General features: G+C 40.4%; 1 protein-coding gene across 1 annotated transcript in view; it reads right to left on the bottom strand.

Annotated features, from left to right (window-relative positions):
• The window catches only part of SNTG1 (syntrophin gamma 1), a 213,324-nt gene that overhangs the window by 173,269 nt on the left and 25,998 nt on the right, over nucleotides 1–14,057 (bottom strand). The window contains exon 4 of the mRNA XM_057736980.1: nucleotides 218–274. Within this exon, the coding sequence (XP_057592963.1) occupies nucleotides 218–274 (57 nt within the window). The remainder of the gene's footprint in view (nucleotides 1–217; nucleotides 275–14,057) is intronic.

The raw sequence follows: 14,057 nt of genomic DNA, 5'->3' as shown, positions 1-14,057 counted from the left end.
TCAATTCCAGGTAAGGTAAATCTCCCAAATACTTTTCTAAAATCTCTTAAAAGGTGGCCAAGATTTTGAGAGCCTGCTTAATTACATCTCAGTCCAAATATTGAGGAGTTTGCTATAGGCATTCTTGTCTAATTATCAATCAGCAAAAAGTTAAAATTCACAGAAGTGCAGGCGGTACGGCATAGACTCTGTAAGGACAAACAGGAGAGACGGGTACCTTTATGCTTAATCCAAATCCTCCTACAGTTTGTCGTCTAATGGTCACCGTTCTTTCCTGAAAGACAGATTTTAAAAGTGGTTACAGTTTCCTGCTACAGCCCTTTCTTCCACACCATTTTTCTCCTCTGGGTTTTGTGCTTGCTATTCAAAAACAAGACATTTTATGACAACATAAAGGCCCCAAACCTTGCAATAAATGGCATATTTTGGAATTTTTAAATTGAAGGCTAACAATTTATTTGTCAGGATAAAAGGGACTATAGTTTATTAAACTGCTAAACTCTAAAAAGTTAACTTCTTTCAGTGATTTTCTGGACACAGTTTGGAATCTGAACTTTAAAACCTCTTATTCTCACATGAATTCTTGTCTAAGAAAAGACAAGACTTTGTTACAGAAAAATAACTCAATGTCACATGGTAAATATCATCTTTGCCAATCAAGGTTATGTCTCCATCACCAGCGGTCATGTGGTTTGTGGAGACGGGAGCACCGGGCTGGGAGGCTGCAGTGTTTCAGCACATATGTGGTCCATGTGCATGTCTGGGGTTGAAACTCTGAATAAACCAGGTTAATGATGATTCCTTGTTTGAAAGAAGAATGCATTTTACTGTTAACTGGTAATTATAATAAAATTTTCAGTTTTCAAAAGCAGTTCTCTTTTGCCTTCCACAGTGGGACCAATCATCCGATCACTGGGATATGAAACTTAAAACTCACAAAGAGCCACATTTGGACAAATCCTTTAGTTTCCAATTAAAAAATCAATATTACTGCTTTATGGTGATCATCTCTACATAATGCATATCTCCTGGCGTGCGGAAGTGTTGAGAGCTTTTATTTATAACCATCTCCAATTATTTATATATATAAATATTTATATATATATTTAGATATTTACTTAGATATTTATATATATCTCACCTTCTTGAACCTTCCCCTCCCCAGAAAGGCTTGGACTCCACCCCCATCCCCTGGTACCTGGGACAGATTTTTGCTTTCTGGTCCCTGTGTCCCCACTAAGGCCCAGCTTATAGGCTACGTTATCCACTCCCCTCTTTAATAGTCACCTGAGGCATTCTGCCTGTGGTCGTTTAAAAAATACATTTTAAACACACTTTATCATTTTAGGGACAATGTAAACATACATTTAATAAAATTATTTCTTGTATTTCTTTATACAGATTTCTCTCTGAAGAAAGAAAAGTTACTCTACACATTTAGATTTCTAATTAATATTTATCCACATCATATTCCAGGAGCTACATCACAGGAGCTCAAATACTGGGAGACCCAGAGGGAGAGGCTGATGACATGGCCGCCTTTATTCTCACCAAACAGACAGGCCAGCTGCTTTCCCAACACTGTCTATCGAACGAAACACAAGTTCTTAGACGGCACAGCTATTTTCTTAATTCCATTTCTGTAAGGAATAAATACTTGATTCCTTAAAATAGTATCAAAACCAAGGGTACAGTTAGCTCAGAAAACCCACATCAACTGTCTCAAAATAAAGATTTCAATCTGTCAAAACAAATGCATTTTTAACAGCAAATGGTATCACCTAAAGTTTCTAGAACATCTTCCACAGCACTCATTAGCCACGAAGATGATATGGTAAGTAAATTCTACTGAGAAGCAGAGTGTGTGCTGAAACCCGGCTTTTCTCTGAAACAACAGCACGTATGCAGGTTATCAAAGGTCTATGCAGTGCCTTTATTCATTCTGTACAAGACTGCCGTCCAATCTTTGGTGGAGAATATTTAGAACATGTTCCAAATCAAATACAAAGTTGCTGATGCAGAGAACAGTTTGGAGAGACTAAAGAGTCAGCAGAACCTGCCGAAAATCTCAGAAGCAGCACTTATTTTAATGTTTTTTAAACACATGAGTGCATAGGCACGCTCTTTCAAACACAGGCAGCACTCTAGATGCTACTGCTTCATTAGCTGACGTGTGAGGAATTGGGGAGAGACAGGCAGGACAAATTACTTAGTGTCTTAAAGCCAAATCTTTAAATTGGTGCCTGCAGGTAGCAGGAGGCATGGAAAGGCAAACCACTGCTCAGACGGCAGCCGCCGACACTTCCCCCACCCACTGTCTGTATGTCCTGTCAGCTCTGCCCTCCAGCCCCGCCCTGCCTCCCCACCTTGGGGTCTCCCTCCTGCCCCCAAAATCAAAGGAAAGAAAGGCGATGTTAATGAATTGTTTCAGCTGCTCATCTTATAGCTCAGAGTGTGCCTGGAAGATGCTCAGGAGCTGTATTCAGCTAACACAGCGTGAGGTTCATAAGGACGTTGCCTAGCAACAAGGCAGTGTCCTCCGGGAAACCAAGTATAATCGGTTATTTTATTTCTTAACACACAAAATTGAGACAGGTGCTCCCACACACTCATATATTCGAAGAGCCTTCCTTTAATCTTCCCATTCCTTATGAAATGAAAGGAAAGGATGGAGCCCAAGAGCAGGACTGGCCCACATGAAGTTGTGCCACACACCTACATTCATTCTCGTTATGAAGAAGACTTGTCTAAGTGCTTGACTTGCGTTATGTAAAAACATAATTATTATCACCCCTGCCCTCTGGAATGTTATATTTAACATCCGCTCTACGTTTACTGTCTGAACTACATGGGAACCAATATATGCGTGTTACCAAGCAGAACACTTTGCTCTTATATATCCCAGGAATGGACGTTTTTGAGATGCGTAGTGAGAAGAGAAGGAAGTTGTGAGAACCAAGCAGAACTAGAGAGATTACATGGAAGAACTAGACTGATTCTCTGTGATAGAAACAAAGAAAACATATAGGAAAGAAGACAGGAAAAGTCACGAGCTCTTTTTGACAATTCATGAAGAGTAACTAAACCTCAGAAAGGAATAACAATAAGACGGCAGCTTCTAATTACCAAAAATCTACTATGTGCCTCATACTACTACAGGTCGCATAGCGCTTGTGACTGTTTGTTAAAATACACCATGACCTTGACTGTTTTTTCCCAGTAGTTTTCTGAGTTCTGAACCTATGTCTTGTTCACAGTTGTATCCTTAGGATGTGGCATCAGGCCTAAATCTAAGTTAGATGATCATCTGCTAAATGAATAAAGAGTTTTTCCCAAACATTTTCACTTCAAACACGTTATCATCACATTAGCCCACCTGCCTAGGCAATATTTTCCCAATTAAGAGTGAAAAAAGTAAAATGCAAATGAGTGAGAGTAACAAGGTCCAAATCATGACTGAAATGAAAGTGTCTCTGATCCCACTATCTTTCCCATCACACAGGCTGAGACGAGATGGAGAAATAAGATACTGAAAAGTCAGGGTGCGATGGAGCAGGAAGGGAAGGACTTGTAAGAAACAGTGTTCCTCCTCTGAGACTGGGGACAAGGTGAGCGCGACCCCTGCCCACCCCCGCCCTTCAGCTTGTGTTGAAGCTACAGTTATAGTGCAATACAGCAGTGACGGAAATGAAAGGCCTACGGATTAAAGACAAAGTAAAAAACTGCCTTTGTTCTTTGTCTATGTAGAAAATCCCAAAGAATCCACAAAAATCTCAGGGAACTAAGAAGTAATTACAGCAAGGTCACAGGAGACAAAGTTAATATACAAAAGTCAACTGCTTTCCTGTATATCAGCCATGAGAATTGGAACTTGAAATTAAAATCACAATACCATTTATAATAGCACATTAAAAAGAGAATACTTTGGTATAAATCTAACAAGTAAAGTTTTCTATGTGGAAAACTATAAAACTCTGAGGAAAGAAATCAAAAATGATCAAGATAAACCAAAGAGAGATATTTTATATTCATGGAATAGCAGACTGAATATTTTCAAGATTCTTGATCATGGAATTAGTACAATCCCAACAGAAATCCCAGCAAGCTGTCTGGGTATCAAGAGGTTGCCTCTCGCGGGTTTACATGGAGAGAACTTGTAACAGCCAATGTGAAGCTTAGGCAGAAGGACAAAACCAGAGGTCGTGGGGTCCCTGATTTAAGACTTGCTATGAAGCTACAGGAATCAAGACCCCACAATTTTTCTGCAGATTAAATATATAGATCACTGGAATAGAACCGTAAGCCCAAATACTGAACCAAGAAAAAAAGAGTCAACAGATTCTTTTTTTTTTTAGTCAACTGATCTTGACATAGGGACAAAGCAATTCAATGGAGAAAAGAATAGTTTTTTCAACAACAACAACAACAACAACAAAAAGAGGAAAGGAAAAAAGGAATCTAGACATGGATGTTATCCTTTCACAAAAATTAACACAACGTGAATCACAGTCCTAAAAATAGTCACAATATTATACAAAACTTCTAGAAGAAAACGTAGGAGAAAATCTGTATGACTTTGGGTTTGGGTTTTATGAACCACCAAAAGCATGGTTCATAAAAACACTGATGTTAGGAAATATTAAAATTAAAAATTTCTGCTTTGCAGAAGATACTGTTAGGAGAATGAAAAAATAAGTCACAGATTGGAAGAAAATATTTGCACAATGTCTGTCTGATAGGGACTTGTTTCCAAAATATGCAAAGAACTCAACACTCAGCGAGAAAACAAACAACCTAATTTTAAAAATTCCAAAATATTTGAGCAAACACCTCATGAAAGAATATGCAGACAGCAAGAAAACTTTTTGAAAAGGTACTCAACAAAATTTGTTATTAGAGGATTGCAGGTTAAAAAATGAGATAATATTACACACCATTTAAAATGTGACAGTACCAATACTGGGGTGGATTCCCATCAGTAAGAATTCTCATTCCTTGCTGGTGGGAATTCTAGAGAGTTCGGGGGTCTCTCACCCAAAGCTAACACACTGCAGGGATTGTAGTCCCAGGTATTTACTCAACTCACTTTAAAACTGACGTTTACACAAAAGCTTCATGCAAATGTTTACAGTAGCTCTGGAGTGACCAAGATGCTCTTCGTTCGCAGACTGAACAACAAACAAACAAGCAAACAAACAGAAATGAGCTGTCCAGCTTCAAACAGACATGGAGAAAACTCTAATGCATTTTACTAAGCAAAAGAAGCCAGTCTGAAAAGAGTATACACTCTGATTCCATCTATAATATGTTCTGAAAAGGCAAAGCTAAAGAGACAGTGAAATGACCAGAGGTTGCCAGGAGTTTGGGGAGAGGGAAGCACAGGGGTTTGCAGGGCAAGGAGACCACTCTACCATAGAGCAATAATAGACACCTGACATTGCGCGTTTGCCAGTTCCCATAGAACTTTAGAGAAAAAGCAGCCCACCTTCACAGATGCACATTAGGAAGCTAGGGGGTCCAAAGCGTACTGTGACAGGTAATCTAGCTGCAATACAGGTGTGTGTCAGCACCTCCCCAAGAGGGGTGGGAAAACATGCTGCTTTGAGTGACTTTGGAAACGAGTGGCATCTGAGTGACACAGGCTATGGGCTGAGAACCTCCTCGATGAAGTTGCCTCACGTGAGGGTGTGGTGACAATTCTGACACTGCCATGCAGGCTTGGTGAAGTTAAACAAGCACCTGGAGGGTGGGTGGGGGACCAGGTTCTCACTGTGGGGTGGGGACTCACAGACAAGCAAGGGGTAGGACAGCGCACGGGTAGGGAAGACCGCTGGGAGGGATCAGCATGAACTCATGTTTGGCTTAACACAGATAGAGCTGGTTACATATAGAAATATTTATATAGGGGTGAATCTACAAAGGTTATTGACTGTCTTTTTAAAAATAGCTCTTCAGAGCTATAATTCATATACCTTAACACCAGCCACGTAAAGTGTACAATTTAGTGGCTTTTAGTAAATTCACAGTTATGCATCTATCATCACCATCAATTTTAGAATATTTGTCTTTTCAAAAATATAACCAGAACCCCTCACTCCCGTCTACCCCCCATTCTAACCTTAGGCATTCACTCTCGTTCTCTCTCTATGGATTTGCCCACGATGGGCACTTCACATAAGTGAAATTATACCGTATGTGGTCCTTTGTGTCTGGCTTCGATGATGTGTTTAAGGTTCATGCACGTGGTAGCATGTACGAATACTTTGCATTTTAAGTTGTCAGGTAACATTCCATTGTATGGGTATCCCACGCTTTATCTATCCATCCCATCACATCTGGGGTGTGTATAGGATCTGGCTGTTAGGAATCACGCTGCCATGAACATCTGTGGGCGAGTCTCTGCGTGGGCATGTGTTCATTTTTCCCGAGCGTATACCAAGGAGTGAAACTGGGACCTGCCGGGCTGCTTCCGTGCGGCTGGATGCTCTACATCTGCACAAGCAGTGTCTGAGGATCCCAGCTTCTCTGCATCTTCAGGACCACTTGTTCTGATCTGTCTCTTTGATCATGAACCTCCTAGTGGATGTAAAGTGTACCTCATTGTGGTCTTGATACACGTTTCTGTGGTGGCAAATGAGGTTGAGCTGTTCTTCATTTCCTATTGGCCAATTATACATCTTTGTAATAAAAACATCTATTCACATCCTTTGCTCATTTTTGTATTGTCCATTTTATTAATGAGCCGTAAGTTTCCAACTGATTCTTAAAGGATATTTTTGGCATATATAGAAATCTGGGTTGACAGTTCTTTCTCTTTAGCAGTTGAAAAATACTGTGCCACTTCCTTCTGGTTTCCATTGTTTCTTGGGAAAAATCTACTATTATCTGTTTTTCCCCTTTTGCTAAAGTAGTATTGTTTCTTGCTGCTTTTAAGTTTTTTCTTTGTCTTTAGTTTTCAGTGTTTGACTGTGATGTGTCTTGACAGGGGTTTCTCAGGTTTATTCTTTTGAGATCTGTCCCACTTCTTTAATGTGTAGGTTTATGTCATTTGCAAAATTTGGGGAGTTTTCAGGCATTATTTCTTCAAGCACTGTTTGGGCTCTGACCTCCTTCTCTTTTCCTGGGACCCTGATGATATAAACGTTGGATCTTTCATTATCTTCTCATGGGTCCCTTATTTTTTTCCAACTGATTTTTCTCTTTAGTTCAGAAAGGGTAATTTTTATTGTTGTCTTCAAGTTAATTGGTGTTTTCCTCTGTCCTCCCCATGCTGCTCCTGAGCCCGTCCGCTGAGTTCTTATTTCAGTTGAATTTTCGGTTCTACAATTTCCTTTTGCTTTTTGCTGAGACTTTCTATTTTCTCATTTGTTTCAATCCTGTTTGTAACAAACATGAAAGCTTTTTATGACAGCTACTTTCCAATTCTTGTCAGATAATTGTAACATCTGTGGCATTTCAAGGTTGGCATCTGTTGAGTGTCTTTTCTTATTCGAGGTGAGACTTTCCTTGTTCCTGCTGGTCGTAGGTGGCAGTCCCAGCTGCTCCAGGCCTCGGCCGATAAGAGGCTGGTGGGGGCGTAGGCTGCCTGCTCGCTGCTGTCTGAGAGGCTCCACGGTGGTCTCATCATCAATGTGACTTTCCACGAGGTCTCCCCTGGTAGCTTGCCAGTGGGAGGTGGAGGAAAAAACTTCTTTTTAAACATCAAATTCCTCTATCTGTGGTCCAAAACAACTGGTGAAGTCAGTTCCAAGGGAGAAAAAAATATATACCAATAACAAAAATGACAAATTTGACCAAAATTTTCATTATCTAATCTATTACGTTAAACACATAGGATAGTATTTACATAAATAACATAGGCCTTATTTTCACATTATTATTTCATTTCACCTAGTTTTATGATTCTTCACTTCCAGAACAATGTGAATTTTCATCTATCAATCTATATTGAATTTCATTGAAGTATTACATATTTAATTAGAATAATTTCTATGAAGCAATATAACCTTCATAAATCTATAATCTTTAGAATATCCTCAAACTGCTTTTCACTGACACAATATTAAGAGCACTTTGGTTTGAAGGAGTAATTATGAAACTCCTTTGCATCTAAAAAGCACTGACTCACTCACAGAACAATTCTTGCGAGGGGAGGTGTTCTGTTTTCTAACGTTATGCGGGAAGATCACTTACCCAGTTTAGATAGCTCATCCAGGATAATCATTACCCCGAAGTGAGTGAGAGCAAGGGACACGCACCCAGATCAGTGGCCCATTAGGTATTTTAGGAAACAATTACAATCTCACATGAGGTCATAGAACAGAGAGGAACACAAGCAAATGGTTAGAAAGCAGAAAGCGGGGGCCTTCACTTTTCACTTCTACAAGCTTCTAATGTATTCAATGCTCTCACCGCCAATTCTGCAAGTTAGGTGCACTCTCTCTCTCTCTCTCTCTCTCTCTCTCTCTCTTACTCAGGGAACCGAGAGTCAGAGACGGAAGGTAACTCCCACACAGTCACAAGCCAGCGCATGGCGAGGCTGAGATGACAAGCCAGGTCAGTCTGACTTTACAGCTGGCAGATTTTCCACCACAAAACACACACCCACATACACAACTAACCTTGGTTCTGACATGCTTTTGAGTCAGATAGACTGAATTCTTTTTCCAGGATAACACACAATAAAAGGATGACCAGAATAAGGCACACAAACAAAAAATAATGTCAAAGTGTAACCAGGACAATAAGAAAAGAAAAAAATTTTCACAATTGTCAGAAAGGAAGACAAATTGTGTCCTGATAGGTGAGAACATCCCCCGCAAACTGCAGCCTGGCTGGCATCCATCCCAGCCCAGGACTGGGAGGACCGGGCAGGGGGAGCTGTGTCCACCACTCAAAGGGCTATCGTGAGAAATTGGCCCATTCTGAATTTGGCTCCGGATGAAAGATTTAAAAGCTAATCCTCCTGAGAATCTGTAAACATGAATTGGTCCACAGGTGGGTTTGAGAGGAGACTCACTCTACCTGTGTGGCCTCAAATCCCCAGTGGAGATTTCACTTTAAAGAGTACCTGAGTTGGGACTTCCCTGGTGGTGCAGTGGTTAAGAATCGCCTGCCAATGCAGGGGACATGGGTCTGAGCCCTGGTCCGGGAAGATCCCACATGTCTCGGAGCAACTAAGCCTGAGAGCCACAACTGCTGAACCCGTGAGCCACAACTACTGAGCCCGTGTGCCACAACTACTGAAGCTTGTGTGCCTAGAGCCCATGCTCCACAAGAGAAGCCACTGTACTGAGAAGCTCGAGCACTGTAATGAAGAGTAGCCCCTGCTCACCACAACTAGAGAAAGCCCACATGCAGCAATGAAGACCCAATACAGCCAAAAAATAATAATAAAATTAAAAATAAATTTAAAAAAATACCTGGGTCGTCCATATCCTCAGGCACCCTGAAAAAGCAATTGAAAATGAAAATTCTGTCTTTGTGACACAATGTAGAGCCAAACCCAAGCAATTTGTACACACACAAAAGGACTTGAGCTCAGGAGGAAAAGTCGTGGGAGGAGCAGAGCACGAGTGAGTGAGCAGAACAGCAAACAGACAAACGAGGAACAAGTGACAGACTAGGGTCTCCAGAGGCTGCAGAGCCTCGAACTCCAGACATGCCACGTAAGCAGCGTTTTTAGAATGATGACTAAACAGGAGGAGACACCACACGTGTGACAGTGGTACCAAATATAAAATGGGATCGACTAGAACTTCTAGAAGCACAAAAAACTTACCGGAATCAGAAGTTCAACAACAGAGAAAGTCTAAGCAAAGAGAGTTCAGACCACCAGGCACAGAGAGAAAGGAAGAGAAGGAGCGAGGGCTCAGAGGCTGACGTACGTCCACCTCCAGATGAGGGCCACGGGGAGGAACAGAGAGGGACAGAAGCGAAAGGTTCTTAAATGATTGATGATAATTGTTCTGAATTGAAGAAGTGCAGGAATCCTCATATTCAAGAATTCCTGACTCCTGTGCAAACTAAATAAAAATATATCCTCACAGATGCATCAGAGCAAAGCTGCAGGTCACCACAGGTGGGGAGTCCTGAGTATCCAACGCTCTTGGAAACAAGGGTCGGGTTCCCTTACAAAGAAGGCTTCCTTAGATAGAAGATAGACTTTCCAAACTCTAGCTCAACTTGACAGCTGGGGGAACAAAGTATAATACAATAAAGCAAAATGTCAATTTTCTTACAAGATGAAGAAAGAAAAACGACCAAACAAAACATTTTAAATATCTATCTACCAACTGTCTACATACATACACAAAACATGGATGGATGGGTAGATAGATGATAGATAGATAGATGATAGATAGATAGATGATAGATAGATAATAGGTAGATAGAGCGAGCTTAGGGAAAGACATATTATTTACACATAGTAAACAAACTTAAAATTAAGATTAGAAACACAAAATGCAGTTTTTTTTTTTTTTTAATGAGAAGAATAAAGGGCGTCAGTAAGGGCAGGGGAGGGCTTCACAGTGAAGGGTGGCCTTTTCCTTCTTAAACTGGTGATGGGTACACGGGTGGCCATACCTTGCTTGTTCTGCGAATTCACAATATATGTTGTAAAAATTCATTTCTATAAATATGTAAGTGGAACAGCCTGGCTTGGAACTGGTCTGATACCAATGCCCGTGCTCTGTCTGTTGACATGGCTGCACAGTCACTTGGCAGGCGGGGCCAGGGAAGACACGGGGCTGATCTCTTACACATCAGTCCTCCGTCCTCACGCCTGTGACAATGCACACCACATTTCCTATGAAAATGCATTCCTTTCTCTGATACTTTGGGAGCAGAGAGATTACCAAATAGTGAGTAACAATCCAAAAGACCACCTCTGTCCATATAAGTTGTAATTATTAAGATTAATAAAGGAAAAAATGACTTTCTTACATGAGTTGTTTGAAAATGCTAAACATAAAATAACAGGGATTTAAAAATATACTATTAATAAGGGACACACCCAGATTGGTGACTGTAGGCTCTTCTAAGTTGGGAGAAAAACTACATTTCAAACCAAATAAATCAGCAATCTGGACTGATGAACCGTGGTTCTTAAGGCAGCAAAATGTATTGTGTACATGCAATATATGACAACCGTAGTAGGATTTGTAAATTACAAGACTGACTCAGTATATGCTATGGTGAGGACTTCTTATACTGTCTATTCAAGTATTTCATTCACTATTTCAAAAAATGTGTTTGTTATCGTTCTTACATACTTTTATTTCAGTAATTATGCAGGTAATCAATATAATATACTCAGGGACACACTTGGATGTTTCTTACAAAGACTCAGTGGCAAAAAACTTCAAAAGTAATATAATAAAGAAATGATATTTTGGTTCTAAAATTGAAAAATTTAAGGCTTGTCAATAAATTTGCTTTATATGTAAGAAGAAAATCTTTTGTTAAAGTTGTTTTGAGGGTAAAATAAGACTCATGGTGCAGGATAGATAAATGCCTTTTAAACTCTGCATTTAACAAAGCATGTTGAGCATAATGTCCTTAATATCCTCTATATGCATCACATACTTAATGACGATCTCGTGAGACAAATTAGCTCCATTTGTAAAGTGTACTTCTACCGTTTCTTTACCATTATTGTTCTTGGGTAAATTCCCTTCTTTTTCATTTGGAAGAGACTTCAGCTATGCACCACCTCTCTCCTGCATCTGGTCTGTGTGTCACCACCCCACGAGCTGCCAGCATCACAACCTCGTGGCTGCCAGGGCACCACTGTTGCCGCTGGTGACCCATCGCCCCTGCTGCCACCCCCAGGAGTCTGGAGACAACATCTCTGTTGGAGCCACAGTCTTCCTTCCAGGACCACCTCATCCACTGCAGCTCAAGCCCTGGGAAATTTAGGAACATCATTGGCCCCAGTGGTGACTCTTGACGGTTGCAAAAAAGGAACACCACACCAGGAACAGGAGAGAAGGTTTTCCAGCACTGTCTTGTGAGGTTAATAATCTCTGTAACAATAGAGAATGCACCCTAGGTTCAAGACCATCCTTCATTCATCCTTCTTTTATAAAATCACAGCAATCTAAACCATAGTGACCTACCTATAACTATTTTTTGTTAATTTTTTAGAAGTATCCATATCCCCTCTTTCCTAATCTTATTAGCAGCATTTTTTGAATGGCTGTCTCCAAAATAGAAAAGGTCAAAAAGGAGAAACAGACACATGAAATACCCTTCATTGCTTCATTCATAAGTATAAAATCAAATGTAAAAAAAAATAGGATTAAACCGACAGCTTCTGTTTTAATTTTACTTGCTAATGACCCCTTTCACCTCTAAAACTGATTGGGGGAAAATCAAATATATTTACTTCGAACAGATCAAATTTTCTAGCATGTTCTACTAGGTACTTGTTGACATTGAGATTATTTTTTTTTTAATTTGAAAAATACAATGTTTATATTGTGTGTGTGTGTGGGTGTGTGTGTTTTCACAGATTCTGATTTCTGCTGAATGGCTCTTTATGCTGTCTACTCAAGTATTTCACTCACTATTTCTTTGATGGGAAAAAAGAGAAAAGAAGTCTGAGGCCACACACACCATCCATCCTAGATGACCTGGTGAGATTCCACCCCAGGGAGCACGCAGCCTAGTGTAGCTGCAGTCTCTCTTCTTGTCAAATTTTCTACAGATAATGAACCTCACCTCCAACTTCTCTGTATCCCACCCCATCGCACATGGAGTAAGCCCTGACCCTTAAGGTGAAAGGCAGATATTAGCTTCTCTTAACGTTGCCTTCTGGAAGTTATGGTTTCACACATGGGATTACTAGCGGCCTGTTTTCTCCCACAAGGAAAACTAAAGGAAGTTGCTTAACTTTGTTGATTCTGATTCCTAACGATGCTCGTTACAACTCTGCTGAGGTACTGATTATGTCAACGCTATATATCTCACAGTTCTGCCATGTGTGGACTTTAATCTCCAAGATGTTCTTATCTTTTACTGGCAACGCCTTTAAAATGGGTGTCTCTGTGATGAAGTATGTGGCCGTCTCATACTGACTTTAGTCTCACTGGCCCTCTGCAAATATTTTGCCAATATTTAAAACCAGACTCGGCTAAATTTGATGTTCCTTCAAGGTAGCACTGAAGGAGAAAATATCACGGGCACAGACACAGACTCTTCTGACTTAGGGGCCCGGTCACCCAGGAGACTGGTAGGGACTGAGCACACGGAAGGGGATTTCTTCCTCCTATAGTAACTGAAGCTTTCACATTTCTACCTGACAACCTCTATGTACCATTCTCACATATGTAATATATGTGTGTATATATATGTAACATATATGACATATGATATATGTAATATATCTTTCCCCAAAAAATAAAGGAAAAGAGAGAAAGAAAGAAAGAAAGAAAGAAAGAAAGAAAGAAAGAAAGAAGAAAGAAAGAGAGAGAGGAAGGAAGGAAGGAAGGAAGGAAGGAAGGAAAGAAGAGAAGGAAGGAAGAGAAGAAAGGGAAGAAGGAAGAAATGGATCACTATTCTTTTACTCACTAGAGGAAAGAAAGGGTGCCCCCGTGGGAACGATTGAACCAGCCTCGACACCAGACCCATGATTCAGGATGATTTAAATGGTCTGTGACGAAAGAAGAATTAAGAGTGTGCACAGCGTCCATCACCTTCAGTAAGCAGATGCCTATTGACCTAGGACCCACGTGGCTTCCACAGGATGCTGGTGAGAAGTGAGGTGGAAACTCCAGTTCAGCATTATTCACCCCAACAGAACCCTCCGAAACAAGTCTGCTAATAAGCTACAAAGTAAATCTACCTGCTAAGTCGCTATGGATGTCTAGGGAGTCCAGGGAGCTGCCTGTATGACACTTGCTGTAATTTTCTTCTGAAATCATACACAACGACACTGTTAATAATGACGTCTTTAATGTTATTACACAATGAATGAAAAATTCTCAAACTTCCTGTTTTATGATAAAATTGTTTTGCCAAATTCAATTTAATTTCACCTATTGAAAGAGGGA

Source organism: Hippopotamus amphibius, chromosome 5, assembly GCF_030028045.1.
Source record: "Hippopotamus amphibius kiboko isolate mHipAmp2 chromosome 5, mHipAmp2.hap2, whole genome shotgun sequence".
NCBI classification, from domain to species: Eukaryota; Metazoa; Chordata; class Mammalia; order Artiodactyla; family Hippopotamidae; genus Hippopotamus; species Hippopotamus amphibius.
Note: the sequence above shows the minus strand (reverse complement) of the source record. Positions and strands in the feature narration are given on the sequence as shown.